Here is a 26136-nt window from a genome sequence, read left to right as displayed (position 1 = left end):
TTACTTTCTAGTATATCTTGCGCAGGGGGGGGGGGGGGGGGGGGGGTCTTAGCTACTGAAGGAGGAGGACCTTATCAACTGGAGACCTGTGACCACCTTCGAGTTTTACGGCTTAAGTTCCAAAAGGTTCTTGTGTGCAGTAAAAAGTTTAGGTGTTATGTTTACTGAGAACTTGAGTTGGAATGATTACATCGAAATGATGATGAACAAACTGTCAAAGGTTGTCGGTATTTTGTGCCGACTAAGATACTTCATGCCGAAACGTATTAAGGAAATGCTTTATAACACACTGTTTTCTTCTGTTGTAACTTATTGCTTTTTGGTGTGGGGTACTACGTATTTTTCTAATACTAACAGTTTGTATCTCCTGCAAAAGAACGCTGTTCGAAATTTTACGAATGCTTCTCGACTAGGACATACTGAACCGATTTTCAATGACTTAGAATCATCCGCTTGCAACAGCTGTACGAAACTTTACTCCTACGGCTGTTTGAAGCCAGTGTTAATAAAAACAATTGCCCTATGGTAAAGCTGTCAGGATTACAATGCAAAGAGCCAAAGTATTTTACGCGAACTACATTCAAATGGTTTGTACCTCAGATACAAACAAATTATGGCTATCAGATTTATTTATTTATTTATTTATTTATTTATTTATTTATTTATTTATTTATTTATTTATTTATTTATTTATTTATTTATTTATTTATTTATTACAGATGCCTCGAGGGCCCTTGGGTGAGGGCTTTACATGAAGGGTAAATGTTCAGCTACACTCTCCCGTACCAACTGAACAAAGAGTCCGAACTGATGTATAGCTAATGCCAAATCTGTTATGTGTTTGTAAGGTGTTTCGGCTTCGTCAAGCCTTCATACCGGCTTTTTGCCGGCGCACCCAACATCGTCATGAGGTTAAATAAACATGATTCTGATTCTAATTCTGAGGTTACATCACGGGCAGCGAGCTTTGACGCTGCGTCAATAAATGGCTGCGCTTCAATGATTCTGCCCATCACTGTATTTTTTAACCCGCCCTAAAACACCCTCGCGGGGCCTTTCCGTGTCCTCAACACCCTCTAGTAAGCAGTCTCAAAGGGTGCAGGTAGAAGCGCCCACCAAATCGCATCTCAGTTTGTCAAGCACCACGATGGACCAAAGTAAAAAAAAAAAAAAAACTTTCACTCTGTAACGTCGTCAACAAACATTTATTAGCGTCCGAACACGGGTTAATAACTTTTCGCGAACCACGTTTGTCTGGGGGAGCGGAAATCCAGGTGTCATTCCCATTTCTTTATCTTTGGCCGGGATGTGCAATTTCCAAGAATGCAAACCTATGGCAGACCAATAAGGAAAATTGTGATTGGTGAACGCACAGAAAAGTGACAAATGCTGCAAGAAAAAAAAAAGATAACAGCGGGCAGAGAAGCGGTAAGAAAATGATTATCGCTGTCATTTATTCACTTCATCCCGAAGGCGGAAGAGGAGTCTGGCCGTGATTATCAACGCCGTTGATTGAAAAGGATTGAATCTTAACAAGTTTTGATGGTCAATTAGTTGTCGAAATCTTTCTTTCCCTGACGTCTTTCGAGATCAGGGCTGAGATCCACAATACTTAGCTTCCCTAAAAGAAACAAGTATTGTTCGCCATTGGATAGCCCTTTCTTGATAGCAAAACTCGCCACAGCTTTGGAGGGGACCATTCAAGCACCATTTTATTCTTAAAAGAAGGTTACTGGATGCGCCTGCGGAGTATATATATCACTACCTGCAATGAAGCTGGTTATCTTGAATGGTTTGATTTGATTTATTTCTACAAACAAGGAGATACAAGGTTGTGGTGGAAAAAGAGTGGAAAAAGCTGCAAAGAAGGCAGCTTGACTGGCACCAAGTTACGTTTTCAATGGCAGCAGCAAGGCAGGAGGGGAAAACTTGTTAAACAAAAACGAAAGACCAAAGGCAAATTCATATAAGAATTTTAAAATATCCAGAAATGCGTGAAAAAAGAACAACCCTACACAGCCATTAGCGCAAAAACACTTCATACAGATTTCTTGCGGAACAAGTGAGAACATCGATATTACATCTGGAAAGATGAGTTAGTAAACTGGACAGCCGGTGGCATAACATTTGCTGACCATAACTAGTACGTAGGTGAGGAACACATTATGTTTCGGGAGCTCGAATTTTTTAAGGGGCTTCGCGTTTCGCGAGATTAGCCAGACAGCTGAGTACGGCAATATTTTTTACATCTCTTCGGTAAGTTAACAGTAAGCGGTGACTTATTAAGACAGGCAATCTTAAGAGTTTTGAGGAGCAGAATGCAAAGAGGAGCAAAGAGGAGCAGAATGAAAGTCGTGAGGCTTATTGCATCTGACACGAAGAACTTTCTCCTGAAAAACAAACAGCTTATGAATGTTTGTGTTTGAAGCCCCCATACGAGACAGCAGTAAATAAGGCGACTGACAAAAAATGCACTAAAAATTATTAGTTTTACGGATTGAGGCAGGTACCCGAGGGAATGGACAACCCCGGCACCTGTGACACTTTGCCAGCGAGAAAATCTATATGGGAGTGCCTGGACATATCTTGATCAAAGTGCACACCCAAATATTCGATTGATCGTACAACTGAAACTATACACCTCCAGGTTACGTGACGTTCATATTTTTTTTGGATGAAAGAGCAAGGCTTTTGTTTTTTCGGTGTTGATTATCAGGCCGTTTTTGAAAGGCCACTGATCTAATTTAGAAAGCATTGAGTTAGCACTTAGGACCAAATCATCTGGGGTTATCGATGAAAAGAAAAGTGGTGTCATCGGCATACATAATGTACGTGGTGTCGGGGGTCAATGTTAAGAGGGCCCAAGATGCTTTCTTGAACACCTACATGAACAGGAAGGACATTAGATGATAAGCCGTTAACATTCACGATGCCTTTCTGCGACTCAAGTGTGATTTAAGTAAGTCCAAGGCCTAACCTCGAATGGTATAGTAAGCCAGTTTAGGAAGCAAAGTTTATGGTAAATAGAATCGAAGGCTATAGAAAAGTCAACAAAAACACCTAAGGTTAACAAACTTGCCTGAAAATTTTCTAGGATTAGTTCTTTCTGCTTAAGGAGTGCCAGGTCAGTCGACATGCATTTGCGGAAGACATACCGATGCGGGTTAATAAGTTATGCTTGTAAAGAAAGCGAGATAACCCACAAAATTTCATTTCTCAAGTCCTTTGGAGAAAATCTGGAGTGTGGACATAGGTCTTTAGTTCGAAATTTGTGTTTGGTCACCTGTTTTGACAGTGCAAGCAGCTTTGCCTCCTGCATTCTTTTCGGAAATTGGCCTTGCGAAAGACAGATAGTAAAGATGAACAAGAACCGGTGAAATAATGTCAAGCACATACCTGACTGGCCTGATCTTCAAGCCATCAGCAGCATAGGCATTACTGTTACTCAGTTCACGGAAAGTAAGTGTTATTTCAAGTTCATTTGTAGGGTTCAAAATATCAGTTGCGTGCAGTGAGCATCAATGAAATGGAATGCGTTCAGGCTGGCAGTTTCGTGACAGATACTGGTGAAATTGTCGTTAAAACAACAGGGTAGCGCGTTACCACAGATTTCCACGCCGTTGCTGAGAATGCGCATTTAAGGTGTAAGACATGATTCCAGGCTCATTAAACTCTAAGTTGTGCCAGATTTTACGGCTATCACTTTGGCATGCTAAACTTCTCGTTTCAAAATATGAAGTTTGAGCCGAACGTAGCTCTTTTGTAAGCCGGTTACGAAAGGACCTAAATATTTCCAAATCACCAGGATCTTTGGGACTGATGAACCTGTTAAAAAGCTTATTTTTTTTCAATTATTTTTTAAATAGGTCATACGTCGTCCACGGTTTACGCATTCGGGAAGCGCGAGGCTTTCTGAAACTGAAGAGATGCGCCTCAGCAATCCGCCACTGCATCTTCTGTAGCCAGTATCGAGCTGAAGCTCAACAAATCGTTATGAGACGTGTTCTACGACAGCCTCCAAAAATGGTCTGAATACCGGCTTACAAGACAGTGAGTTCTCGCGTAAACATCTGTAAGCCTTACGCACCCGGCATCTTCTTATCATGGATGCCTAGCACAAAGCTCACGTATCCCGCCCAGCATACATGAAATTAACGAACTGCAATGTTTCGCAGCTACGCTCTGTCCTACTGCTTAATGTGTTTTTCCTCCTGTTTATCACACTGCTTTATCCCTTGCACTTTTACGCTGGTCGTTGTGCACGTCGGGAATGTCGCGGTTTCTATACGACCGGCGCTGTTTTTTTTCTTCATTTTATTTAGTAGAACCCTACCGCCTAATTCATCGGCTTATGTACCCGGTAGCTCTTGCTTACGAAATTATACGCCGCAGAACCGACAGACTGTTTCACATTCGCCATTATTCGAACCGAAGAGAATGTTGCATATGCATTATGCAGCTACCAATGTAGACATCGCTACGGGCCGACGTTTAACTCCGCTTTGTGCACGAGAACACGCTGTACTCACATTCTTCCCATTTCCACACGGCGTTCCGTCCGCGACGTATGCGTACTTGACGTCATTAGAATTCTTTTTGTAGTAGCACTTAAAGGCACAGTTGCGGCTGCCCCATTCCTGGAAGCATTGACAGGAAGTTGTCCGCTGTACATCACGCTATTTTTCTTTCACAGGTAAATTAACGAAACGTTTTGATTATTGTAACTTTACAGCTGGTATCCCACTGCATCGATGCCTACATTCTTCAGGTCAAAAATAAAACTTAATCAGTGCTTACCGGTGGGCTTGACGACTAGTCTAAGCTGACCAAGCAAGTGCGTCGCTTCTTTAACATGCGCTACAGTCAACCCTGCTTGAGGTGCAAGCTATCATGAGGATCATGCCTCGACTACAAGGACACTAAACATGTATAACATGGCGGTATTGGAATAAGCACTATTTATGACTATTCCGAGCACGGAGCTATTCTGCAGTCTCTTCTGGGGGAAGCATCGCGTTCTGGGTTGTTCCTTAAGGTTGTCATGAAAAAAGTTTTCTGATGTGTTGAACGTTCAAATCCGTTGATGTCTTAGCTACACGACACTGCCTGACAGGTTTAACGCTTTCCGGCGAACAAAATGCTGAGTGCCGGTGGTGTTTACGGTTGTAAGTATGTAGGGTTTATTTCCGTTAATTTACATCACGTAAATAAGCCGCGTAGACCGGACAGAAGGTGTTATTATACACCTGACAATGGCCTGTCCTAACAAGACAACCGTGGCATTACAAAATTATGTGCAGAGCAAGGAAACTACTTTCTCTCTCTCTCTCGTTGTTTCGTTGGTCTGCACATAGTTTTGTAATGCCACGGTTCTCTTGTTGTTTTTGGTGGGACAGGCCATTGTCAGTTGTATATAATAACACCTTTTGCCTGCCCTGCCCGGCTTATTTACGTGATGTAAATTAACCGAAATAAACCCTACCTACTTACAACCATAAACACCACCGGCACTCAGCATTACACAACTATGTGCAGACCAACGAAACTACTCTCTCTCTCTCTCTCTCTCTCTCTCTCTCTCTCTCTCTATATATATATATATATATATATATATATATATATATATATATATATATATATATATATATATATATATATATATATATATATATATATATATATATATATAAGGCAGCTTTATAAGTAATTTTATTTTCTTTAAACCGATTGATGGCACTACAAATAAAAAAAATAAAAACATTCCCCTATGCACCTTGGTTTCGGTGACTGTTAGCTTCATTAATATGTTTGTCAAACGAGCCCCTCATTTCCTTTACATTGTCTGCTAATAGCTTAACGGGGGTCGCGGTTCTGGCAGTCTTGTTGCCATAGGTAGTATAAGAGGGCTCTCGCACAGTTTCCGCCCTCGCCGATAGATGACGTTCTACGTCACACTCGCGGTATTACAGGACGTGCTACGTCCACCGCTATGGTCGAGGGTGGCGCTGGTGAACACTCTCAAGGTTCGCTTACACCCAGTAAACATAAATACCCACGAAAGCAGCAGATTGGACAGCCGTCGTAGTAGCTCAGTTGGTAAGAGCACCGGACGCGATATTCGGAGGTCATGGGTTCGGATCCCACCGGCGGCATGGTTGTTTTTTCTGCTGCTTTATAAGTAATTTTCTTTAAACCGATTGATTGGCACTACAAATTAAAAAAAAATAAAAACATTCCCCTATGCACCTTGGTTTCGGTGACTGTTAGCTTCATTAATATATATATATATATATATATATATATATATATATATATATATATATATATATATATATATATATATATATATATATATATATATATATATATGAATAGGCATGATTAGCCTGTTACCAATCATGTCACCAACTTCTTCCTATGTGTCTCACAGCCAGAAACGTTTGCTTAACAAGCCCGAAAAATCCGATTCTCTAAAAGAATAAACGGTGCTGAAATGAAGAAAGAGACGCGAAAGACTTACCGTGTCTGCTTTGCCATAGCCGTATTCATAGTATACTTTCTTGCAGAACATGTCCCTGTCCTGCTTTTCACCTGGAAATCGGTTAATATAATACGGCTTCCTTGCGGCGTTAACCTCACTGAGGCACGTGTAGTTCGGACGGCTGAAAATCCAACAGAGCAGGAACCAGTCACACCTTTTGTCTTACGTTATCGCCATCATCGATACAGCCACATGCATCATCATGCGGATCATCAATTACAGAGGAAGGCGTCTCGTTGTGATCGCTATTCTGCTCTATATTCTTATCTATCCGGGGTGGCCCCATTGACCAACAGTGATCTTTCACTTAAGCATGGACTTAAACAAGATGCGGTGGCGCTGCTCGCTGGTTGAAGGTAGCGGCATTGGGTACGGCCCACAGGAATGGAAGTGAACAAACGTTTTGAGAGTAGTTCCCTGATTTCACAGCGCGCCTATGAGGCCGTCCCTTTGCTACAAAAAAAGCAGAGACATCCTAAAACAGAATTAGAGTGTTTGGAACGCCATTCCAAACACGATCCATTTTTCAAACACCCCAATATGTGCATGTCTTAGTTAGCCCCGGGTGGAGATACCAGGTGGGAGGGTGGCCCGTAGAAACAGGCGTATGCAAAACTTAAAGAAGTAATTTTTTCTTTTCGCAGAGCACCTTTCAAGGCGGCTGTTCATTTATAGACGTCGGGTATTTCTAGACAAATGACTAAAAAGTATGCACCGTAATTTAGAAGGTGATATCTATATAAAACGGGACAATAAATTTATGTTATGATGCAGGACATACTTCCGACGGCGGCTAGGCACCGAATATGCAAGGTGTTTGTCCAAATCCGACAGGTTTCTCGTGCAGTTCGACATGCCGCCGCGTGCGATGCATTTGCTCATAAATATAATCCTTCGGACAAGACAGCTCTGCATAGAACACACAGCTCTACATAGCTTGCCTGTAAAGCTCTCTAGACAGGCAGGCTAGACGGGCACATAGGGGGCCTCTGCTAGCGCCCCCTTTCTTTGTAAACGCAGTGATTACACGGCAGTGAAGTACGGTCAGTACTTCCCTACCGCCTTGGATTGCGTTTCTATTCTATCGATGTCCAATCTATCATTCAAAGAGCAGTGTGTTTCTGAGGTATCTTTGAGGTATCCGAGGTAGCGATGTCTTTTTGCAAACCCAGCATACTGAGAATTATAGTGCCCCTGGATCTATTGGAAAATGATGGTTTAACTCAGCTGCACACTGTCGATGGCGCCACGAAAATCAAGGGCTGAAAGCCTGCGATTTGTGAGGAGCCACACTTTCGCATGGCATCGTGTACCATGGAGATTTTATATGGTACATCGCTTTCTAGTGGCACTGGGGTTTTCACGGCATCATGCTTTAGATGAGCAATCAACAAATCAGAAATGCCCACTCAGTGAAGCTCGATTGAACTCTCCGTGGACAGGGTGGCTTGGCTGAGCTTACTTGTAGAAGTTCATTATTTCTCGTGAGCAGCACTTGGAAAATCTGTACATGTTGGGGTCGACGAACTCGTAGCTCATCATATATCCGTCCTTCCAGGGACAGTCCTTTGAGCCGATCATACCCGGCGGCCACCCTTTTGGGGGACTTTCATCGTGCATGCATCCCAAGCTGTAAAAAGAAAAAAAAAGAAGATCAGAAATAAATTTTGGATCGGCGCTTCTTGCTATATGTCGCCTTTTGACGAACTAATGAGGCTAAACCGTATCGCTGTTATTCGACCTAAGAACTACTTCACGAATAAATTCAAGACTTCTGAATAATGCCAAGTAAGGTATCTCGTTAATGGCTTATCCTGCCGAGGCTGTGAACAATGTAACTTGTGTAATCTTGACTTGCACCAAGCCATGATGGAGATGCGGGTACATTATGTGACCCAACTCTTATAAAATGACCTATAAACTTTATATTGCCTCCTTAAGGATTCTGTAGCCTTACTTTAGATTATACCTTTTTTTCTGTTTGTAGTCTCTAAACTCAGTATAGTAAAAAAGTAAGCTATAAGTGTATGGCCACAAATGTCTAGATTGTCTATGGACTGTGTATGGGATTTGTATCGCCGATAGACCATTCTATAGGATTGGTATACAGAAAGTCTATACGGTTTACTGAAAATATTTATAAACATTCAATGGAATTTTAAACAATTTTTTGTAAAGTAATGGAGCTGCAGCGAGCGCATAGAATGTTCCATCGCGAAACGGCGGTGAACGATTGTGAGGCAATCGACGTTCCACTGGAAAAGAAGAAGCGGTGTGCAACGGGGGAAAATCTCAACTCATCTTATCCCCACCTTAGTGCGGTGCGCAGCAGACTGTAAACAATGAAAAATTTTCTGTTGCATAGATATTTTACGTTTACTGAAAGGAAACAATAGCTTGCTATTTGCAGCAAAAAAGAAAAGAAATAAAAAAAACGTTATCGCCTAAACTGTGTTCAAAGGTATACTGTTTTTCAGTTTCCGAGGCGATTCCTCAAATGTTGTTGTACACAGCTGCACACAGCGAAAACCTGCAACTAAGCATTAAACTAGAAGATGCGCGCGTGGGTGCTAATGCAATCAGTCTCTGACTCGTGCCGGAAACAGAAACCTGATGAAAGACTCTCTTACACGTGCGCCAGTTCGTGTGTAAAGACGAAGACGCCGTAGAAGCTGTGTGGCCGCTCCTCGGACATCCCCACTTTCCAGGCTGTGCAGGCGGTGCCGGGGTAGGCGTAACCTTTGCCAGAAAGAAAGAAGAAAAAAAAAAACGCCACCGTGTAGCCGTTTGTAACGTCTTCTACCTCTTTGGCTTGTATCCACATCGATTCGATAAATCGTTCGCGTCTGTACTATAGTGGAATACGTCTTAACAACCAAGCGGATTTTCCCCGTGAAAAGGCCCCCTTCCAGGCAGTGGCGTCGACCCTGTTGGCGTGACCCTGTTAGCATGGCTTGGCGTGGGAGTGGCAGATCAAAAGGGAATGTCCCCTCCCTGCATTGTCGGGCCGCCCCCAGCATCGTCGATGAGAATCAGCCGACAGCATTGGATGGAAGGGAGTCTTTTGACGGGGAAAAGTCGTTTCGTTCTTGAGTTCTATTAGCCCATAGAAAGAGTCCAAGCGTTGCTTTAAGCTTTTCTCTCGTCCTCGCTTTTAATCCATAAAGGCCGTTCTTCCTCATGAGGGCTTGCCATGTCTCGTCGGCTACTATACGGCGCCCTGTCCACACGCTCTAAACCGAGCCTTAGTTATACTGGCGTACGTTAGCAGTGATGACAATGTCTGAAATCATGCCGCACGAAGCTGCCGTGCCAAATGTAATCGCCTACATTTTCGATGTCTTGTCGCACCATCTTTATGCACTCTTGCATTCAAGCTATCGGAGCTGCAACTTCTCCACACAGTAAAGGATGGAAAACGAAATTCTTATCTTTCAAAAGCAAAAATCCCAAGAGAGATGTGAATCATACTAAACTTGTGGAAATTAGCTCTAGAGACAAAAAAAAATCAGGCACGGGAGTGACACAGAAATTTTTTTGGTCTGCTTGGCAGGACTATAGTAGAGGTAAGTGTGATAGAAATCATAAAATTTTAGAAACCAACGTATGCGATATTACAAACTTCAACGCTGCCCTGCATCTTTCGCTTGTCATTTTGTATGCTTGGAACAGTATGAATCTGATTCACCGAGCTCGATTTGTCTCCATGGAAGACAATCGCCATTAATTCAATGTGCATCTCTCCTCCAGCGAGAACAAGCTGCCATCCGTTTTCGTTTAGGTGAGCGTTACATTAAAATGCAACTGGTCCTTGCACATGAAAATGTGCTTCGGATCCTGCTTGAAAATGAAACACTTCTCAAGCACGCGTTCACTCACACATTCGCTAAACCTGAACCAGGCCAGGGGTTTCGCCAAAGAACTGCAGACGCAAGACGCCTGTTGACAAGTACGGGCATAAGAGTTGACTCACGACTAGAAAAAGAACTGGACGAGCGTATCTTGCAGCTCTTGCTCCTAGGATCAAATTATTAGCGATTTAGTCACTATAGTCTCTGCACTTGCTGTCTACACTATCGAGACTGTACGCGATTCTTTCCAGATTCCCAAATCAAAAGCGAGCGGTAGTGGCTCTCTCGAAGCACTTAAGCGCGAGTAGATAAGTTAGAGTGCCGGCCCCTTGCTGCTTGCTCTGAATGAGCGTTTGTTAAATTATGATTTGGCTTCTGTACACCAGCCAGCGGGTACTTTTTACTAAGGAAGGAAACAACCACGATCTCAACGCTTCTGCCTCAAGGTAAGAAGGTTTTGCATTCCGAATGGGGTGGCTGTAACGCTTTAACAATGACAGTTGGTATCTAGCTCCAAGATGTGTGCGAAGCGGCTAAGAGAACAAACAGACCAAAAGTAAAAAGCGACTACCGTCAGAGTGACAATTACGGTCGCTTTAGCTTTAATCGAAATGGGCATCTTTCTTTTAGCGGTATTTTTGCGTCAGAGCATATGAGGGGTTTTATTATATAAATGAAAAAAAAATTACGGATGCCCACACAATGCCCAGCCTGGACTGGGATATAACGAGAAGTCCGTCGAGACAGCGGAACATTTCCGTTTCGTTGACATTACTTCCGGTTAGTGGCGTTTCTTGTTGTCGCCACTTCCGGTTTGGTGGCGACGTGTGGTACGCGACTTCACGCTCGCACAGTCGTGACGAGTCATGATATGGCTTGCTTGTCATGACCGCGCATCACATGTCACTGATCACGTCATCATATGTGACGTCATTAGTGATGCTGTGATTAGGTGTGACACTAGACAGCGACACCGCCGGATGTCCCGGCGAGCTTGTTATGCACTAGTTTAAAATGCTTTCAGAAGCATCGAAGAGACCACTCACCTTTTCCTTGCGTCCCCAGTTACGTCCAGGGGCCGGCTTCACGTTGGTTGATACAGCGTTGCAACTTGTATCATTTGCTGATTTGTACAATCGCTTAGCATACTCGCTTCTTTTTTAACAATTGTCACTAATTCGAAAACAAAATTCGCCGCCATCCATTACATCGGAATCAATGCCGCCCCAAAGCGCTTTAAATCCTTTCGATGACTTCCTAAATCTAGATAATTTCAAGCGGCTTCCCTTCAGTCTTTGCACTACGAGTTGGCTTTACCGCCATAACTCATATCAGATTAAATGTACAAAGAAGCGGACGTCCTCCTGACGTTCTTTTTTCACGGCAATATTGGTATAACAAGCCGCTTCGTATCTCGGCACTTCAATGGCGTTCTTATCGCCTTCCTTGAGGAATGCTTTCGGAGCTGCAAGCGACTATGGTGCCTTAAATGGGCATAAAGAGGAATCTTAAACCGTCTATTTACCGCGGGAACAAGTTTAGGTAATGCATACGGGTGTCCCTTACCTCCAACCCAAGTAACAAGCTTGTTGTTCTCCCATTTTGAGAAGTTTCGCCTGAAACAAAGGGAGAAAAGCTTTTTTCTCACTCTCAAATTGTTCGCACTGCGAACACTTCGATGCTTTCATGCGTAGAAACACTGCAATTTTATAGGCGGATTTTTTTATAAGTAAGCACTGGCCATAATGTACTTTCATGCAGTATGGATTGCGGTGTTTTGTCTTCGACATTTTGATATATTGATCAGTGCTCAATAAATTATGCACACCTCCGGCTTAGAGCGTACGCGTGAAGCATACACATGCACACCCAAAGCAAGAGTTAACACAGATCGATCCTATTTATTCAATATTCGAAGTAGTACGAACGAAAGATTCTTTTCACGAAAGCAAAGCACATACAGACCTCCTCCCCCCTCCTCCTCCTTCACACACACACAAGAACAAAAAGAAATTTGTTGTGCCATGGCTGTTGCTTCTGGCTTCTTTTTTCGTAGCTACTGCAACAACAAAGAACACCTTGAAAGAAAAAAGTCACGCTAACTCAGTAATTGATGAAAATTCCACGAGCACACCCGCACCTAAGCCTACACAATTAGTATGACCCAGGCACACCCACGTGATGTTTTTATTAGCCAACGGATAAATGTGACCGGTTTTAGTCGTAGAATGTGATGGCTAGGGTGAAGCCGACGCCATCTATCCCACAGGAACTGCCATGTGGAGCTACCGATATAAAGTGGGTATGAATTTGTCGGAGTGATTAAATTGGAAAAAAAAACTAAATGCAAATGCCAGTAGCCGCCACTGTACAATATACCATACTGGGAATACTCACGCTGAGACCAGAAACACGATGTCGGCGTACGGGAAGTAAGCTTGCTGTCTAACGTGCACAGTGAAGTTCCAAAGCGTAGGATCATACAGTATGTTGTTGGAGGTTCCGGGAACGTAAACCATGTATGGCTCTTCTCGTTCCTAGAAAGAAAACGGAAGTAATATAATTATCACCAATATACTATTGTACGCCCTAATGTCGTCCATTCGACGATAAGTGGAATTACCGTTTGCGTCAAGGTGACTCCTACGATCTTGATTTGAACCCTTGGCATTCTCAGGCTGGCGAACCTCAAGTTTGCCTTTAATAAAAGAGAAATGACAGAATTATATTTCGCATTTATTTTTGCGAACCCGAATTCGAAACAAGGCAGAGAATCAGACCAAACAGGGCTCTTTTAGAGGCTACCTAAAACATGAAGAATTTCGACAAAATGCGAACTTTTCTTATCCCAGAAGAAGGTGTTGGAAAGTAAAGTACATGTGCTTATGTTTCATTTTACGTGCTCTCTACGTAACGGTAATAACTATAAGGAACTCCGCTCTCGAAGCTTGAACTGTATTTGCGTCAAGGCTGAAAATAGTACAAAAGTCTTAATCCCCAATGTCATAGATTTGAAATCCAATCAGAAGCGCGACCTGCTTCTAGCGCTTCACTTTCACATCGGATACTATGAAACGCCGGACAGCGATTTCTTACTTAGAACTTGTTTATTATTCCACACAGTCGTTAAAAGAAACTGACTCACACGAGGCTGTCACTATCTACGAACAAGCGCGAGTTTGTCGTAAAATTAAAAAAAAAGAAGCGCATTTATACCTACGCCGACACCACAAACCAGTCCACTGTAGAGCCGTCATTTTGGGACAATCGAGAGATCGTCGATAGGTCGTGAAAATCGGCAGTGTTCAGCATAACATTAGATAAACTTACGCAATAGTGCGCACGGTCAGCGCAGCTTTAAAATACTCTGCCTTTTACGCCAGGAATTCCTGTGGACGATAGGCACTGCTACTTTTCACATGAAGAATAGTTTTGCACTTACCGCATTGGCCATAATTGCGAAACTGTTTGCTATCTTTGTGCGGTCGAAGTTGTACGCCTGACAGTAGAGAAAATCCGCAACGATGTGCACCTCTGGGTATATCGTCCTTGGTAAACGATAACCTGTTGAAACAGTGATGGGCGGAGACAAAAACAAAATAGTGTTGTAGGGACTTTTATAACATTCAACTTTCGCATACATAGACTACCAGCTTGAGCAATTTCAGTGCCATCTATTTCCAGACCACCACATGAATGCGTCTGCAGGGGAATGTAAAAAAGGCCTGCCCCTTACTAAGCGATGAGAGCACAGTTTTAAGAAGCCGATGTTTTAATGAAACCAGCAAGCACAATCGCCATACTGCGAGAAATTTGCGTAAAGGATGCTTTTATTTATCTATGATGCCATGCTGAGGCTGTTCACGCAAAACAAATTGTTTTGTTTCCTAATACACGTCAGATAAAGGACGTGAAGCTGAACGAATGATGAGCTCAATGATAGGATTAGCAAAAACAGTACGCTAACAGAAAGCAATTTCTTGCGTGATAGATGAGCTTAAGAGTGATATATTCAAGCGGTGGTGACGCGCTATCTCAAAGCTCGTATGCGTTAACTGTAACTGCGAGAAAAAAAAATGTGAAGAATACATTTTCATTAGATAAAAGTGAGTTTCAGAAAACTGCGTCAAAGCTGAACGTTAACGGTGAAAAACCACAATGAACAGAACGGCCTGTAACCACAACATCGGCCCATTAATTTTCAGGGTAAACTTACGTTCGGCTCTTTCCTCGATGACATCAGTACCATTCGCTGTGTATGGGCCAGCTTTAAAACGAACACAAACATGACATCAAAGACTTGTTTATGAAACTCCTTACAGGGTTGCTTGTTCAGACATCCAACACTCCTAGATGAAAGTGAGTGTTTAACACAAATATGAATAGCTTTTGTGACCTTTAGAACAAGGATGCATATGTGCAAAAGGCTTGATTTTTTTTTACAAAATATAGGAAGCTCGCATTGCATCATTCTAAAAGCATCTATCAAATTGCATGTTTAGGTGGCTGTTCATTGCCCCCTGTTAGGCGTCAAATGTGATATGAGATGTCACACTGCATTTCTGAAGCTTAAGTGACGGCAGGTTGTCTCCATTCACATTCAGGCATATGCTTGCATAAGTTAGCGTCCTTTTAGTTACATGTCTGTCTTTTAATGCAAGAAAACGACACGCAGCTTCGCATCTCACAGGTTCACCGTTGTGGTGATGTAAATAAACGCAAAGAAAAGCTCTATAATGCCCGCAAAATGTGGCTTCCTAGCTCGGTAGACGGTGCTCTAATATTTAACGCACCGCTTTAGAAGAAAGAACGAACACACACCAGATAAACCAGTATATAAGGGCTACTTATTAGCATCGTTTGTGAACATGTAATTCTGTCGTTAACATCAAAATACATCCGATCAATGATGCTTTCAAAACAAATCCATTACACACTCACAGCACGCGGCAACGAAATATTTACTTTTCCTAAATAAATATTGTGACAGTTTGACGAGCTCGTTTTTTTTACGTAAAGCTATGAATCTTCACGGTTAAAACTGGGGGTGAGGAGCCAAGGCATTCCATCGCATTGAAAACTTCCTTCGAGAAAAACTCGAAAATTATAAATTAAAAACTCTGGGAAGCGCCTTGTTTCGAGAAACAAGTCGAAAGCGCGGCCATATGAATAGTCGAACGCTTGCTTGCTAACATAGCTAGAAATGTATAAAAGGGATTAAATGCCACATCGTCGACCCTACATCCTACTCCCGGTCGTTCTATCATGTCAATGCCGCACGTAGGTTACTTTGCTTTTCTTGTTTCTCCTTGTTCCAGGAGTCAGAAACACCTCAGTACATCCGCAACCTGTCCCACACACCTGCCGATTCTCAAACAATAGTTTCCGATCCACCTGGACCATAACTACAAGACAGTTTGCTTTGGTTTTTGTATACTGTCGTCAGGTTGCTTTGGTTTTTGTATACTGTGGTTTTGTATGGACTGTCGTCAGCGAATGAAAGGTAACAATGAGAGTGCGTTTCCCTTGCAGTATTTGGCACCGTCATGAACAGAATGCAGTTTGGGAGACATTCAGTGACAACCAAGTGACATACGTACCCTCCCACTTGTCACATGGAAACATCACCCTATAAAAGCTAGCTCAACGCATCATCGCAAAGCGCCAAATACCTCTCCAGCGGTGTACGTTCTTTTACTGCGTTTTATTCGTTGACGATTGTGCATTTTCTGCTAAAAATACACATGCCACTGGCAGGCTCTGAGCTGCGCACACAATGCCTGGTGTACGCTACTGAAAGCCCAAAGATATGAAAGGTATGGCTGAAAAAGTTATCCTGACTCTGCAAAGCTGTCAAGTTCCGCTCATGAATAACAGCGCCACTGTACTACACTGGCTAAATGCTTTTGTCACGCGAGTAGCCGCCGCATTTTTATTGTTAAGAGACAGAATAGTGCCCAGAATAGGTAACATGCAAAGCTATACTCACTTGGAGACACTTCTCCGGCTCTGGACTTGATTAGATCCTGAACATCCTTTGGAATACCTGGATTACGAAGATACGTGTTCTGTCAAACTTTCCCGCTATACAGGAGTTATCGTTCTCGGTGTCATATGGACAGGTTTAAAGGGGCTCTGAAACGCCTTCCGAGGAGAGCACATTAACTCACTTAATCACTGCGCTGTGTTGCCATGAAAACCGGAGCCAAATAATACTCTTCTACACATAGCAGACGACCCACAATCGCGCGTCAAAGTTGGCGAGCCCTTCCCGGCGACTTTTTCATGCTCGCACCCTCCTTCGTCCCCCACATCTGCGTATAGACAAGGTTTGAGGTGGCCATTGGTTAGATTCTTTCAGTCGTCAGGCAGCTACCGTGGCCGCGGCCAATAAACCGCTTATCTCCAGCGGGGCTGGAAGCTCCGCTCCAAGAGTGGGGTCGGCGAAGGATCACCTGCCTTCCAGCGTGCAAAAAGTGACGAGAGGAGAGGGAAAGGCGTTAAGACGCTGAAATTCAAATTTTAACTACAGATAACTCAGCTTCCACAAAGCGCATTTAAAAAATCCTTGCTAGACACTATTCGTGAAGCGGCGTGCTTCAATATCCCAGACATGCCGCAACATTATTAGAGCATCCTTCACAGCCCCTTTAACCAATTCTCTTTAGGCAACAGGATTTCCTTTAGAGCCGCGTAGTGAGAAACTCGTGACGCCCGTGAATCTCCAAAAGAGTAAGGAGAAGGCTCTTCCCTTTCCGGAGATGTTGAACTCTAGGTGTCAAGTAAGTGTCCAATTTGACAAGACGAAACCAATTTCTGTGGTGCGAATACTGGAGACCACAGTGGTACACACAACAAAAAGTGGGTGGGCATTACGCAATCAACAACCATAACGTACAGGCAACTCAAGCGCGAGACTGCGTATCCCTCTTAAAAGAACTTTCAAAGGTGCTCATAAACAGCTGCATTGATACCATGTATTCACGTAAGGTACGCGGAACAAAGGTAGGAACGGGAAATTGATAAAACACCCATATTCACGCACAGTGTACTTTGAAGTAAGGAGTTATTACTAATTAGCATCCGCTTGGGTCAATGCTAATTATTAATTACTCCCTCGTTACAAACCGAATTCACCCTCGGTAATTATCGTAAACAGTTGGCCGACAACATGTTCTTATGCTTTGTTCCTAGTTTTATCGTAGTTTTAAATTGTATCTTAGTTTTAAATTATCCAGCTGCGTTCCACAACCAGGTAGTTTTAAAATTTGACATTACATTTATATCTGAAGTCATGCTTCTGCCACCAGTTGAGCGATTCCTCACGTGATCAGGCCTTTTTTTTTCACTAAACATTCGCTAACACAAAGGAGAGCTGGGACGTAGAATGTAGTATGTGAAGGGCAGCCAAATAAATCGGGCACATTTCATACTATGAAGGATTATTTATTAAACAGAAAGAGAGCGCATTTTCCGCGTGTGATACATTATCATCGTTTTCCTGCGCTCTTTTACGGCATTCATAAAATAGAACAAATTATTCCAATTAGTATTTGTGGTGAGGGGGCTAAGTTGGCCAAATGCCTCTCAGGATAGGACAAGTGATTATCCTCGCAGTTGTGCTGTTTATTAGTACGGTATATTGTCATTGTTGTGGGAACCAACACAGATTTATGATGACCACTTTAGAGTGGCGTTTTTTTTTGTTGTTGCTTGGAGAAATCGTGGCAATTCTTTTTTGCTTACCGTCATATATGTCCTCCTCCTTCTTAAAGAGCTCTGGCTTGTCGGCGTGGTAGAGCATGTGGGCCTTCTGGCCGTCCATCGAGCGCTCCATCTCAGGCATTGGCTTTATTCGAAGCGTGTGTCCGATGACGCCGAGCTGAAAACACGAGACCATCTCTCACTTTAGATTTTAGGGCGCTGAGAAGACAACACTAGAAAGAAGACGCACATTCGCGCTATTACCAACGTCACATGGCTCACAAACGTCACAAAGCCATGAACCCAACCAGCCGACATGAGAGCACATGGGAGAAGAAACCGAGATGCCGGTATATATAGACGACATGCAAAAAGGCTCGCTGGTTTTTAACCCTAGCATGAGTACACTGCCTAGCATGAAACTGAAGAAAAATGGAAAAAAGAATGCATCGTAGTAAAAGGAGTGTGAGAAAGCAGTGTGAAAAAGCACTCGTCTAACAATAGTAACGACAGCTGCGATATCCTAATAGCAAAGAAATAAACTCCAATATAAAATTCTTCGGTCGAAAAAAATTGTGCCTCTATTTTTTGCATTTATCTAATTTTCAAAGCCAGGCAAGAATTTAACGAGTTTTTAATTGACAGCTCAACTCGGTGGATCATGAGGCATGCAGTGCCCATGGATCTGGATCAGAATGTCCACACGATCGTCTGCGTAACATGCGCCGGGACCTGATCACAAGAGAGTCCTTTTCTTACGACCTTGGCCGCGTTCGGGATCGCACTCGTCATTGCACCCACGCAGAGTGGCATCACATTCAAACAGGCCTTTGTATTCCCTTAGTCGCGGCGAGTCTTCACGAGAGTTCAGTCGAGCTAAAACCTAAAAACCACGTCAACCCTTCACAACGCAGCTCACCGAGACCCTTACACATAAAAAACAACAACAAAAACAGTTTTTTGGGAACGAACACCAACTGTGGCGAGGTATGCGAAATTTTTTGAATCAATAAATAAAGTGCTGGCAGAATTGTTTTTGGAGAAGTATGGTGTATCCGAGAGCTGTCTTAACAGGCGAGGTTGTGCAAATGAGCGAAGCGAAGTTTTTGCAAACACATGTACACCATTTATAACGCCTTAAAAGGCATTTGAACAGACAATTATGTTTAGAATAGTAAGAATGATATGTTTTTGTCTTACTAATTCAAGGCCATCTTCTTCAGAGACGTCCAGTGAAGCCATGTTTGCCCTGTCGTGGTAAAGGTTTGCCTCAGCAGCTTCTCCATCCATCTACAAAAAGGAACACCCAAATTTCAAACCGCAAGTCGTCGCCTTGCACAACGCCTTGCGCTTCTTAATAAACAGAGTTGTGCGGCAGTGACACTGATTTTCTTTTTTCTTTTATAAATCCCTGGATACATCTCCCATTTTTGCTGTTCGTCGAGCAGAATTCAGTGAATGAATGATTATGCTTTCGTAATCGCTTGTTTTTCCCTCGACTATCCAAAGCTTTCATATTGGGAGACGTGCTGAGCCTTTGGCCAGGTTATCTTCAGAATTCATCAAACCTAACTCCCTTATTTATCTCATACACGCGTCGAAGGGAAACTTAACCATAGCAAAACCACCCAATGCGGAAGTATACTGGAACTACTCAGTTAAACTTCACCTACCAGAGCTATCGTAATGAAACAGCAGGAAGAATTAGCAAGCGAAAGAAAAAAAAACAATGGTGTCGTTTTATTTCCTTTTACTGAAGAGACGACAGAGCTTTGCGTTTCCAAAAGAGCATACGCAAGAGGAAAGGGCGCGTTGTGAAAGCGTTCCGGTTCATTTAGTCTGCTCCTTAACATAATTCGGATCTGTATGGCCAGTCCCTTCTGGGTTGCAGAAAGTTGTTGCCAGTTTTTTTTTTGTACATTAACCTCCCAACCTGATTCATATTGCTGGGTGGGATGATCACGCCACTTCTCGCCCACACGCACACATGCACACATATGTACCTGAGCCGTACTTACACCATACGTATCTGAAGGTAAGGTATGGTGGGGACGGCTTACTCATCATGCACAGAGAGATATAAACGACGTCAATTTTGTCACAGAAACACGAGTCTCTAGCTGGCCTAAAGTTTTACAGCCCTTTCTTGAACTCAAAATGTCTTGTTTACTGCCTTCTTACTCTACCTTTATTTTTTCTAGTAGCTAGCATTGTAGACGGATCCATGGTGCGTTAGGTAAGGCCCTAATCGAAGACACCACGTACCAGGTAGCGAGCAGGAGTGCCGTCGACGGTGGTGTAAATGAGAAACTCTTTTGGAAAGACAGTACTCTTCTCCAAGTTGAGAGTGATGTCATCCGTGAGTTTGATAACCTTCTCTCCCGTGTCTGCCCTGGAACTCAGCATTCTTGGGTAGATTATGCCGACCTCTGCAATGAACAAAAATTGGAAAACGACAATTATGCCCCACTAAGTCCGCAGTGTCTTCACCGCATAGCGTATATTTTATGCCACTCATTCCTTTATGTTCTTAACAATGTATCGGGCATAAAGACGAAGCCTGAATTGGCGTAACACAGATGATTTATCTAATAAGATGAATAAGACTCCTCCTTCTAAATGTTTTGGACGGCATCAATAAGTCCTCTTTCCAGAGAACGGAGCCTGATTTAATTGGATAACGAAATTATTGCTCTTGGTTATTCTGTGAATAACGTAAAACAAAGGCCCTTTCATTTTTTCTTCGCCAATACCAAGCTCGTGACTTTGGCCTTCAAACAATAAAGAATTGTTTTGATATTTTCCGCCCTTCCTCGGGGCAAGAAGTTAACCGCGAGTGTTATCTTTGGACAATTAGCTAGCGTAGTATTTATGGGAAGGGTGTGCATGATGAAAGCAAATTGAAGAGACACACTTGTAGTCATTTTATTTCTTTTACTCACGTACAACAAGTTGAACAAGAATATAACAGGAGAGGAAAACTGACACTGAGACGGCGCGAAAGCGGCTAACGTTGAAGGAAACAGTCCCACGCGTAATTCCTAATGCCCGTGTTATTGCAATGTTGTGTGTTCATAATGCTCTTTGTAAATCAAATATCATATATGCCTTATATATTGTCATGCCTATATAGTCATATACAAACATGCGTATATTGCCATATGCCTTATATATTGTCTTTGTTCTCAAATCGTCTCGGTGAAGCCTTTACTGGGAAGCAGCCCTAAACTGGAGTCCACAGTCCTCACAATTATCTCTCCCGTTCTGCGGTTCATGAAGGAATAAATGAGCGGCTATCTTTAAACATTGATATTAAGACACTGGGTCCTTATGAACATTTAGTTATCAGTTTGTCGAGACCTGGCTAGAAAAATTCGCCAACACTATTTATTTATTTCATCCTCAAATGTTGCAATTTATATCATTGCAAGATGGGTGCATAAATACGGAACTAGGAGAAAAGAGGCAGACGCAGAAGAGAAGATGAAGCGAACTTAAAAATAATTGCAGTTGGCATCATTATAGCAAGGCAGTTCCGATCATTGCCTGCTTTTTGAAACAGGGCGCGTAGCATTTTTGTAAATATTGATTTCATCTGGATTAAAAAGTTGCAGAAGTTTCTCAGTGCCATTGAGAATGTATCAAGAATACAAACTCAGTCCAAAAATCGAATGCTCCAAATTTCTTCTTTTCAAATCGCTTTCATGTGATTAGAGGAGTTACATTGAAAAGAGCGGAGGCTTTTATTGTATAAAATGCGTGCTGCGCAAATGGTCATGTGCGCATAATAACTACTCACTTGTTACGTTCATATATCGTGCGCTGCACAGACAGGAAGCCCCTGTGCTAGTGACTGTTTATGGTGCAACAGTACAGTTATAGATACGTGTACTCTTAGGCCTGATACCAATAACTCTTGATTCGGTTCATAATCTTATGCCGCGTGCATTGCTTAGACTGGAATTAATAAATTCGACACGAGGTGGAATGCGACGGATCGTTCATAGAATTCACATCACTAACAGCAATAATTATGATAGAGAAACTACAGATCCTGAATACGACTAGTTGACTGCTACTATTACAGCACTTAACATCAAACCGAGGAGAGTAACGCTGCTACCTACAGCAGCCTTTTCTCATTGTTTTAAAGCGCTAATTGCAACTTTTTCACATTGTAATACACTTCGCCTTGGAATATTTCTCTGAACAGAATTGCAAAACAGCCTCACCTTGCGTCGCGAAGCACGACGCTAAAGGAAGCAGGAGCCATACTGCGATGGAGCCCATTGCTGACGAATAACGAAATGCTCGAGGGAGCGGAACTCGAAAGCTATTTTATACACTGATAAGTTTAGCGTGTTTGGGGCCGACTGTGGGCTGTGCCAAAAAAGTTCGCGTTGTAGCATTAAATGACCGTAAGTCAGACTTCAGAAAATCAAATCAAACTTCAGAAAACTTGTTTAGAAATGTCGACCTACTTCAAAAAAAAAAGATTTTAAAGGTTGATTTGCACTGGTCACTGCGAAATATCAATTCTTATAATTCCAGGTTTCTCGAATAGTGGTATAGTTCCCGATTTTAAAATGTAAGTATCCGCTTAACCTTCCCAGCGAGTGACGCTCTTATTTGCTTAAACGAAGTTTCTGAGCCGAGATAGGGCAAGAGCAGTAACTAGACAAAAAAGTGGCTCTAATGTCTTCTGCTTACAGTTTTTGTGCCAGAGTGAAATGCGAGCTCGTGCGAAGCACAAAACAACAAATTTATTTGCCCCATCAGCCTTTTCCATGGCTCTGGCAGGGGGGAAACCAGCGCGACCTTATTCATGTCGACCGTTATTTCACTCACCATGTTTTTTAAAGGCGAAAGCACGAAAAACATTATCCGTAAACGAATATACAACAAGATGTGGCAGGTCACTGCAATGCTGGTCATTCGTGTTTCTTTTCAGCACACTGATATATAGGGCATATGCGTAAAGGCCGACGTCATGATATTTTCTCTGCTTTTTTATATGGCAGGGCAGCGACCATGCACTCCGCGGCTTTAATTGTGCGATTTCAATTGCATTATTTTAATAATAATAATAATAATAATAATAATAATAATAATAATAATAATAATAATAATAATAATAATTGGTTTTTGTGGGGAAAGGAAATGGCGCAGTATCTGTCTCATATATCGTTGGACACCTGAACCGCGCCGTAAGGGAAGGGTAAAGGAGGGAGTGAAAGAAGAAAGGAAGAGAGAGGTGCTCCAGTGCCCCGTGGTGGCGGTAAGAACTTTATTGGTGCACTGGGATGGGTTTTCGGGGAGAGTGTAGGGTTCCACCGCTGCCTTGCTTGGGTGGCAGTCTTTATTCCAGGACGCAATTGGTAGTAGCCGCCGCCCGCGCTCTGTCGACCAGAGCCCTCTGGGACACCAGGTCCGAGCAGTCGGACAGTGCCACTTCCCAGCCTTCTCTCCTTGGCTGCTTTATTCTCTGTAGTCGTGAATTTTGCTGGCAGGCCCATACCATATGGTATACGTCGGCGCAAGTGTTACAAAATTTGCAGTACCCCGAAAAAGTCGGGTCGATGTGTTTAAAAATCGCGGGGTTTAGGAGTCACCCCGTTTGCAGCCTTCTGAGGTATCGCTCCTTAGTTCTACCCAGGCTCTTGGCGGGCTCTGGGAATGTCTGTTTACCGAGGGGAAGATAGGTTTTGATGTCCGCGTAAGTTCTAACCGGATGCGATGGTGGAGCCCCGACAGAGTCTGGGAATTCAGTGGGACTCCAGGGGAGAGACGCTCGGGCGGCTGTGCGCGCAGCCTCGTCCCCTTCTGTATCCTGGCGTCCGGGCACCCATACCAATTATTTTGCTTTCTGGATAGAGCTATATTGCGCGTTTGGTAAATTTTTTCTGGAAAGCGGCGCTATTCTTTTCCTTGTATAATGCCGACAGGCGTGTTGAGAATCAGAAATTATGTGCGTGGCGTCAGAGTGAGTGGCTGCCAGCGCTATTGCCACTTCCTCGGCTAACGCAACGTTACTAGTTTTCACCGAGAGTCCATCCACCTGCTTTCCGTCGTGTATGACCACGACGGTGCAGATGCCCTCTTGCGTAGAGCCCGCCGTGTCTTCGTCATACGTGCCATTTTTATGCTTTAGTGCTTCTGTACAGCTCTAGCTCTGGCTTTAATCTTGATTATGTTCCGGTTACATGTAGTTTGGTATTCCCATACAAAAATGTCCTATGGCCGGCTATAAAATTTCGGCCCAAATGGCTATAGACCTTTCCTATTTCTGTCTATAGATGTCTATACAGGCTGGTATATTTTTCTATAGAGAGCTTAAGACAATTGTATGGTTCCAAAGCTATAGCTTTAGTGGCATAGATTTTTCAATAGCTGGCAATAAGCACCTCTATGGGTGCTTATAGACGTTCATAAAAGGCCATAGACGGACATAGCTTTTTCCATAGACGGCCATAGGACTTTTTTGTATGGGTTGATTTAACTAGTAGTTTATTTATACAGTTCTTGGGAGTGTCTTTTCTGTCTTCTGTTGTGGGTAGTAGCGCTATGTGCAGATCCTCAAGGACTCGTCTACCAACTTCGGTGCGTTTCTGTCAACGTATGCAGGGAACATCTCTCTGTAACTGCCGCCACGTAGCTCAAAGCACGAATGAGGTGTCCACTGGCCCAGGGAGCCAGTTATGTGCGTTTCCTTTCCTTTCGTGACTGCCTTAGAGGCTCGTCCATCTGCTGATTTTGCGGGGTAGGAGGAAATAAAAATTAAAATTGGTTGTTGGGGAAAGGAAATGACGCAGTATCTGTCTCACATATCGGCGGATACCTGAACCGCGCCGTAAAGAAAGTGAAGAAGGTAGGAATGAAAGTATAAAGAGAGAAAGAGGTGCCGTAGTGGAGGGCTCCGGAATAGTTTCGACCACCTGGGGATCTTTAAAGTGCACTGACATCGCACAGCACACGGGTGCCTTTTGCGTTTCGTCTCCATCGAAACGCGGCCGCCATGGTCGGGTTCGAACCCCGGTACTCCGGATCAGTAGCCGAGCGCCCTAACCACTGAGCCATCTCGGCGGCTGCTAAGAGGGCTTTTCTCGCACGGATGGAAGTTTATGACGACTATGACATGAAATGCACAGCTCGAAAATGTGGCAATGCAGCCTAGCCAATCCCCCGCAATAGGTATGTGTCTTTAAGGCTCAGGACAGCATCATCAAGTGTGGTAGTTTAACACAAGACGGCGTTTCATTCCATACAGTTCTTGATGTTTTTTTTTGATTGTTGGCCGATCCCCCGTGTGGGTATGTGCCTTCTTGTGTAAGGCGAACAACAACTCCGCCGAAAGGGATAAATCTGCCCTAGACCGAGGTAATGTTGCGGCGTCTGTCGCCAGTAATATATAATTACCGCACTGTTCTGCTTCGCCTGCCTGCTGGTAAGCTGGTTTTCAACTCCCGTTTTTCTGCATGCTGATCTGGCTGGCAGTCCCTATCGTGCCCAGGACTTTCGAGATGCCTTACGTGGCGCCATAGACCTAAGGGAAATCAGTTCCATCTGACAATTCCAGATGCCCGATGTGTTGATGGTAACGTGCAAGACAGCGTTAGCCAAAGCTAACCTCGTGAGCTCCGGAGAGTTACATGTGAAGAGCCGTCGTTGTCTGGTCAGTGAACCGGAGTGCGGTGAGGCGAAAGCGTTTAGCGCAGCGTTGCTGCTTGTGTCGCTGATGTGTGGTGAAGATGTTGACTAAAGGCTACACAATTGTTTGTGAACCTTCAAATTTCTTCATCAATTTCAATCGAAATCAGCTGGATCAAATTCAGCTTTTTTTATTTCCTGTTTTTAGTTTGTATTTTGTATTCTTAATTTTTTGATATTTTTATTGTTTTATTCCTATATTTGTATTTTTCATTTTCATTCATTTTAATGTTTTTGCTTTTTATGTTTTATTTCAATGACGTCATCAGTTTGATTGAATGCTATAGTGACGCTTTTCTGCGAACATCTTCGCTGGCGAGTCACAAGCCTATA

At 43.2% G+C, this 26136-nt stretch overlaps 1 protein-coding gene across 2 annotated transcripts; it reads right to left on the bottom strand.

Moving 5' to 3' along the window:
• Nucleotides 1-1184: 1184 nt before the first annotated feature.
• LOC144099128 (venom metalloproteinase antarease-like TtrivMP_A) lies at nt 1185-22823 on the bottom strand. Of its 2 annotated transcripts, XM_077632222.1 has the most exons (15): nt 22329-22823; nt 20362-20525; nt 19297-19386; nt 18139-18274; nt 16382-16438; nt 14609-14659; nt 13835-13956; nt 13016-13090; nt 12790-12929; nt 11959-12008; nt 9172-9280; nt 8004-8171; nt 6521-6662; nt 4530-4637; nt 1185-1331 (listed from the first exon to the last, which is right to left on the bottom strand). In XM_077632222.1, exons 1-15 carry the CDS (start codon nt 22384-22386, stop codon nt 1278-1280), a joined length of 1524 nt encoding a protein of 507 aa, XP_077488348.1. In that variant the 5' UTR covers nt 22387-22823; the 3' UTR covers nt 1185-1277. The 2 variants fall into 2 exon arrangements, with proteins under 2 accessions (XP_077488348.1, XP_077488350.1); XM_077632224.1 differs by lacking the exon at nt 14609-14659 and having other exon boundaries at nt 22329-22438.
• Nucleotides 22824-26136: the final 3313 nt, after the last annotated feature.

Source organism: Amblyomma americanum, chromosome 7 (genome assembly GCF_052857255.1).
Source record: "Amblyomma americanum isolate KBUSLIRL-KWMA chromosome 7, ASM5285725v1, whole genome shotgun sequence".
In the NCBI taxonomy this organism is placed as follows: Eukaryota; Metazoa; Arthropoda; class Arachnida; order Ixodida; family Ixodidae; genus Amblyomma; species Amblyomma americanum.
Note: the sequence above shows the minus strand (reverse complement) of the source record. Positions and strands in the feature narration are given on the sequence as shown.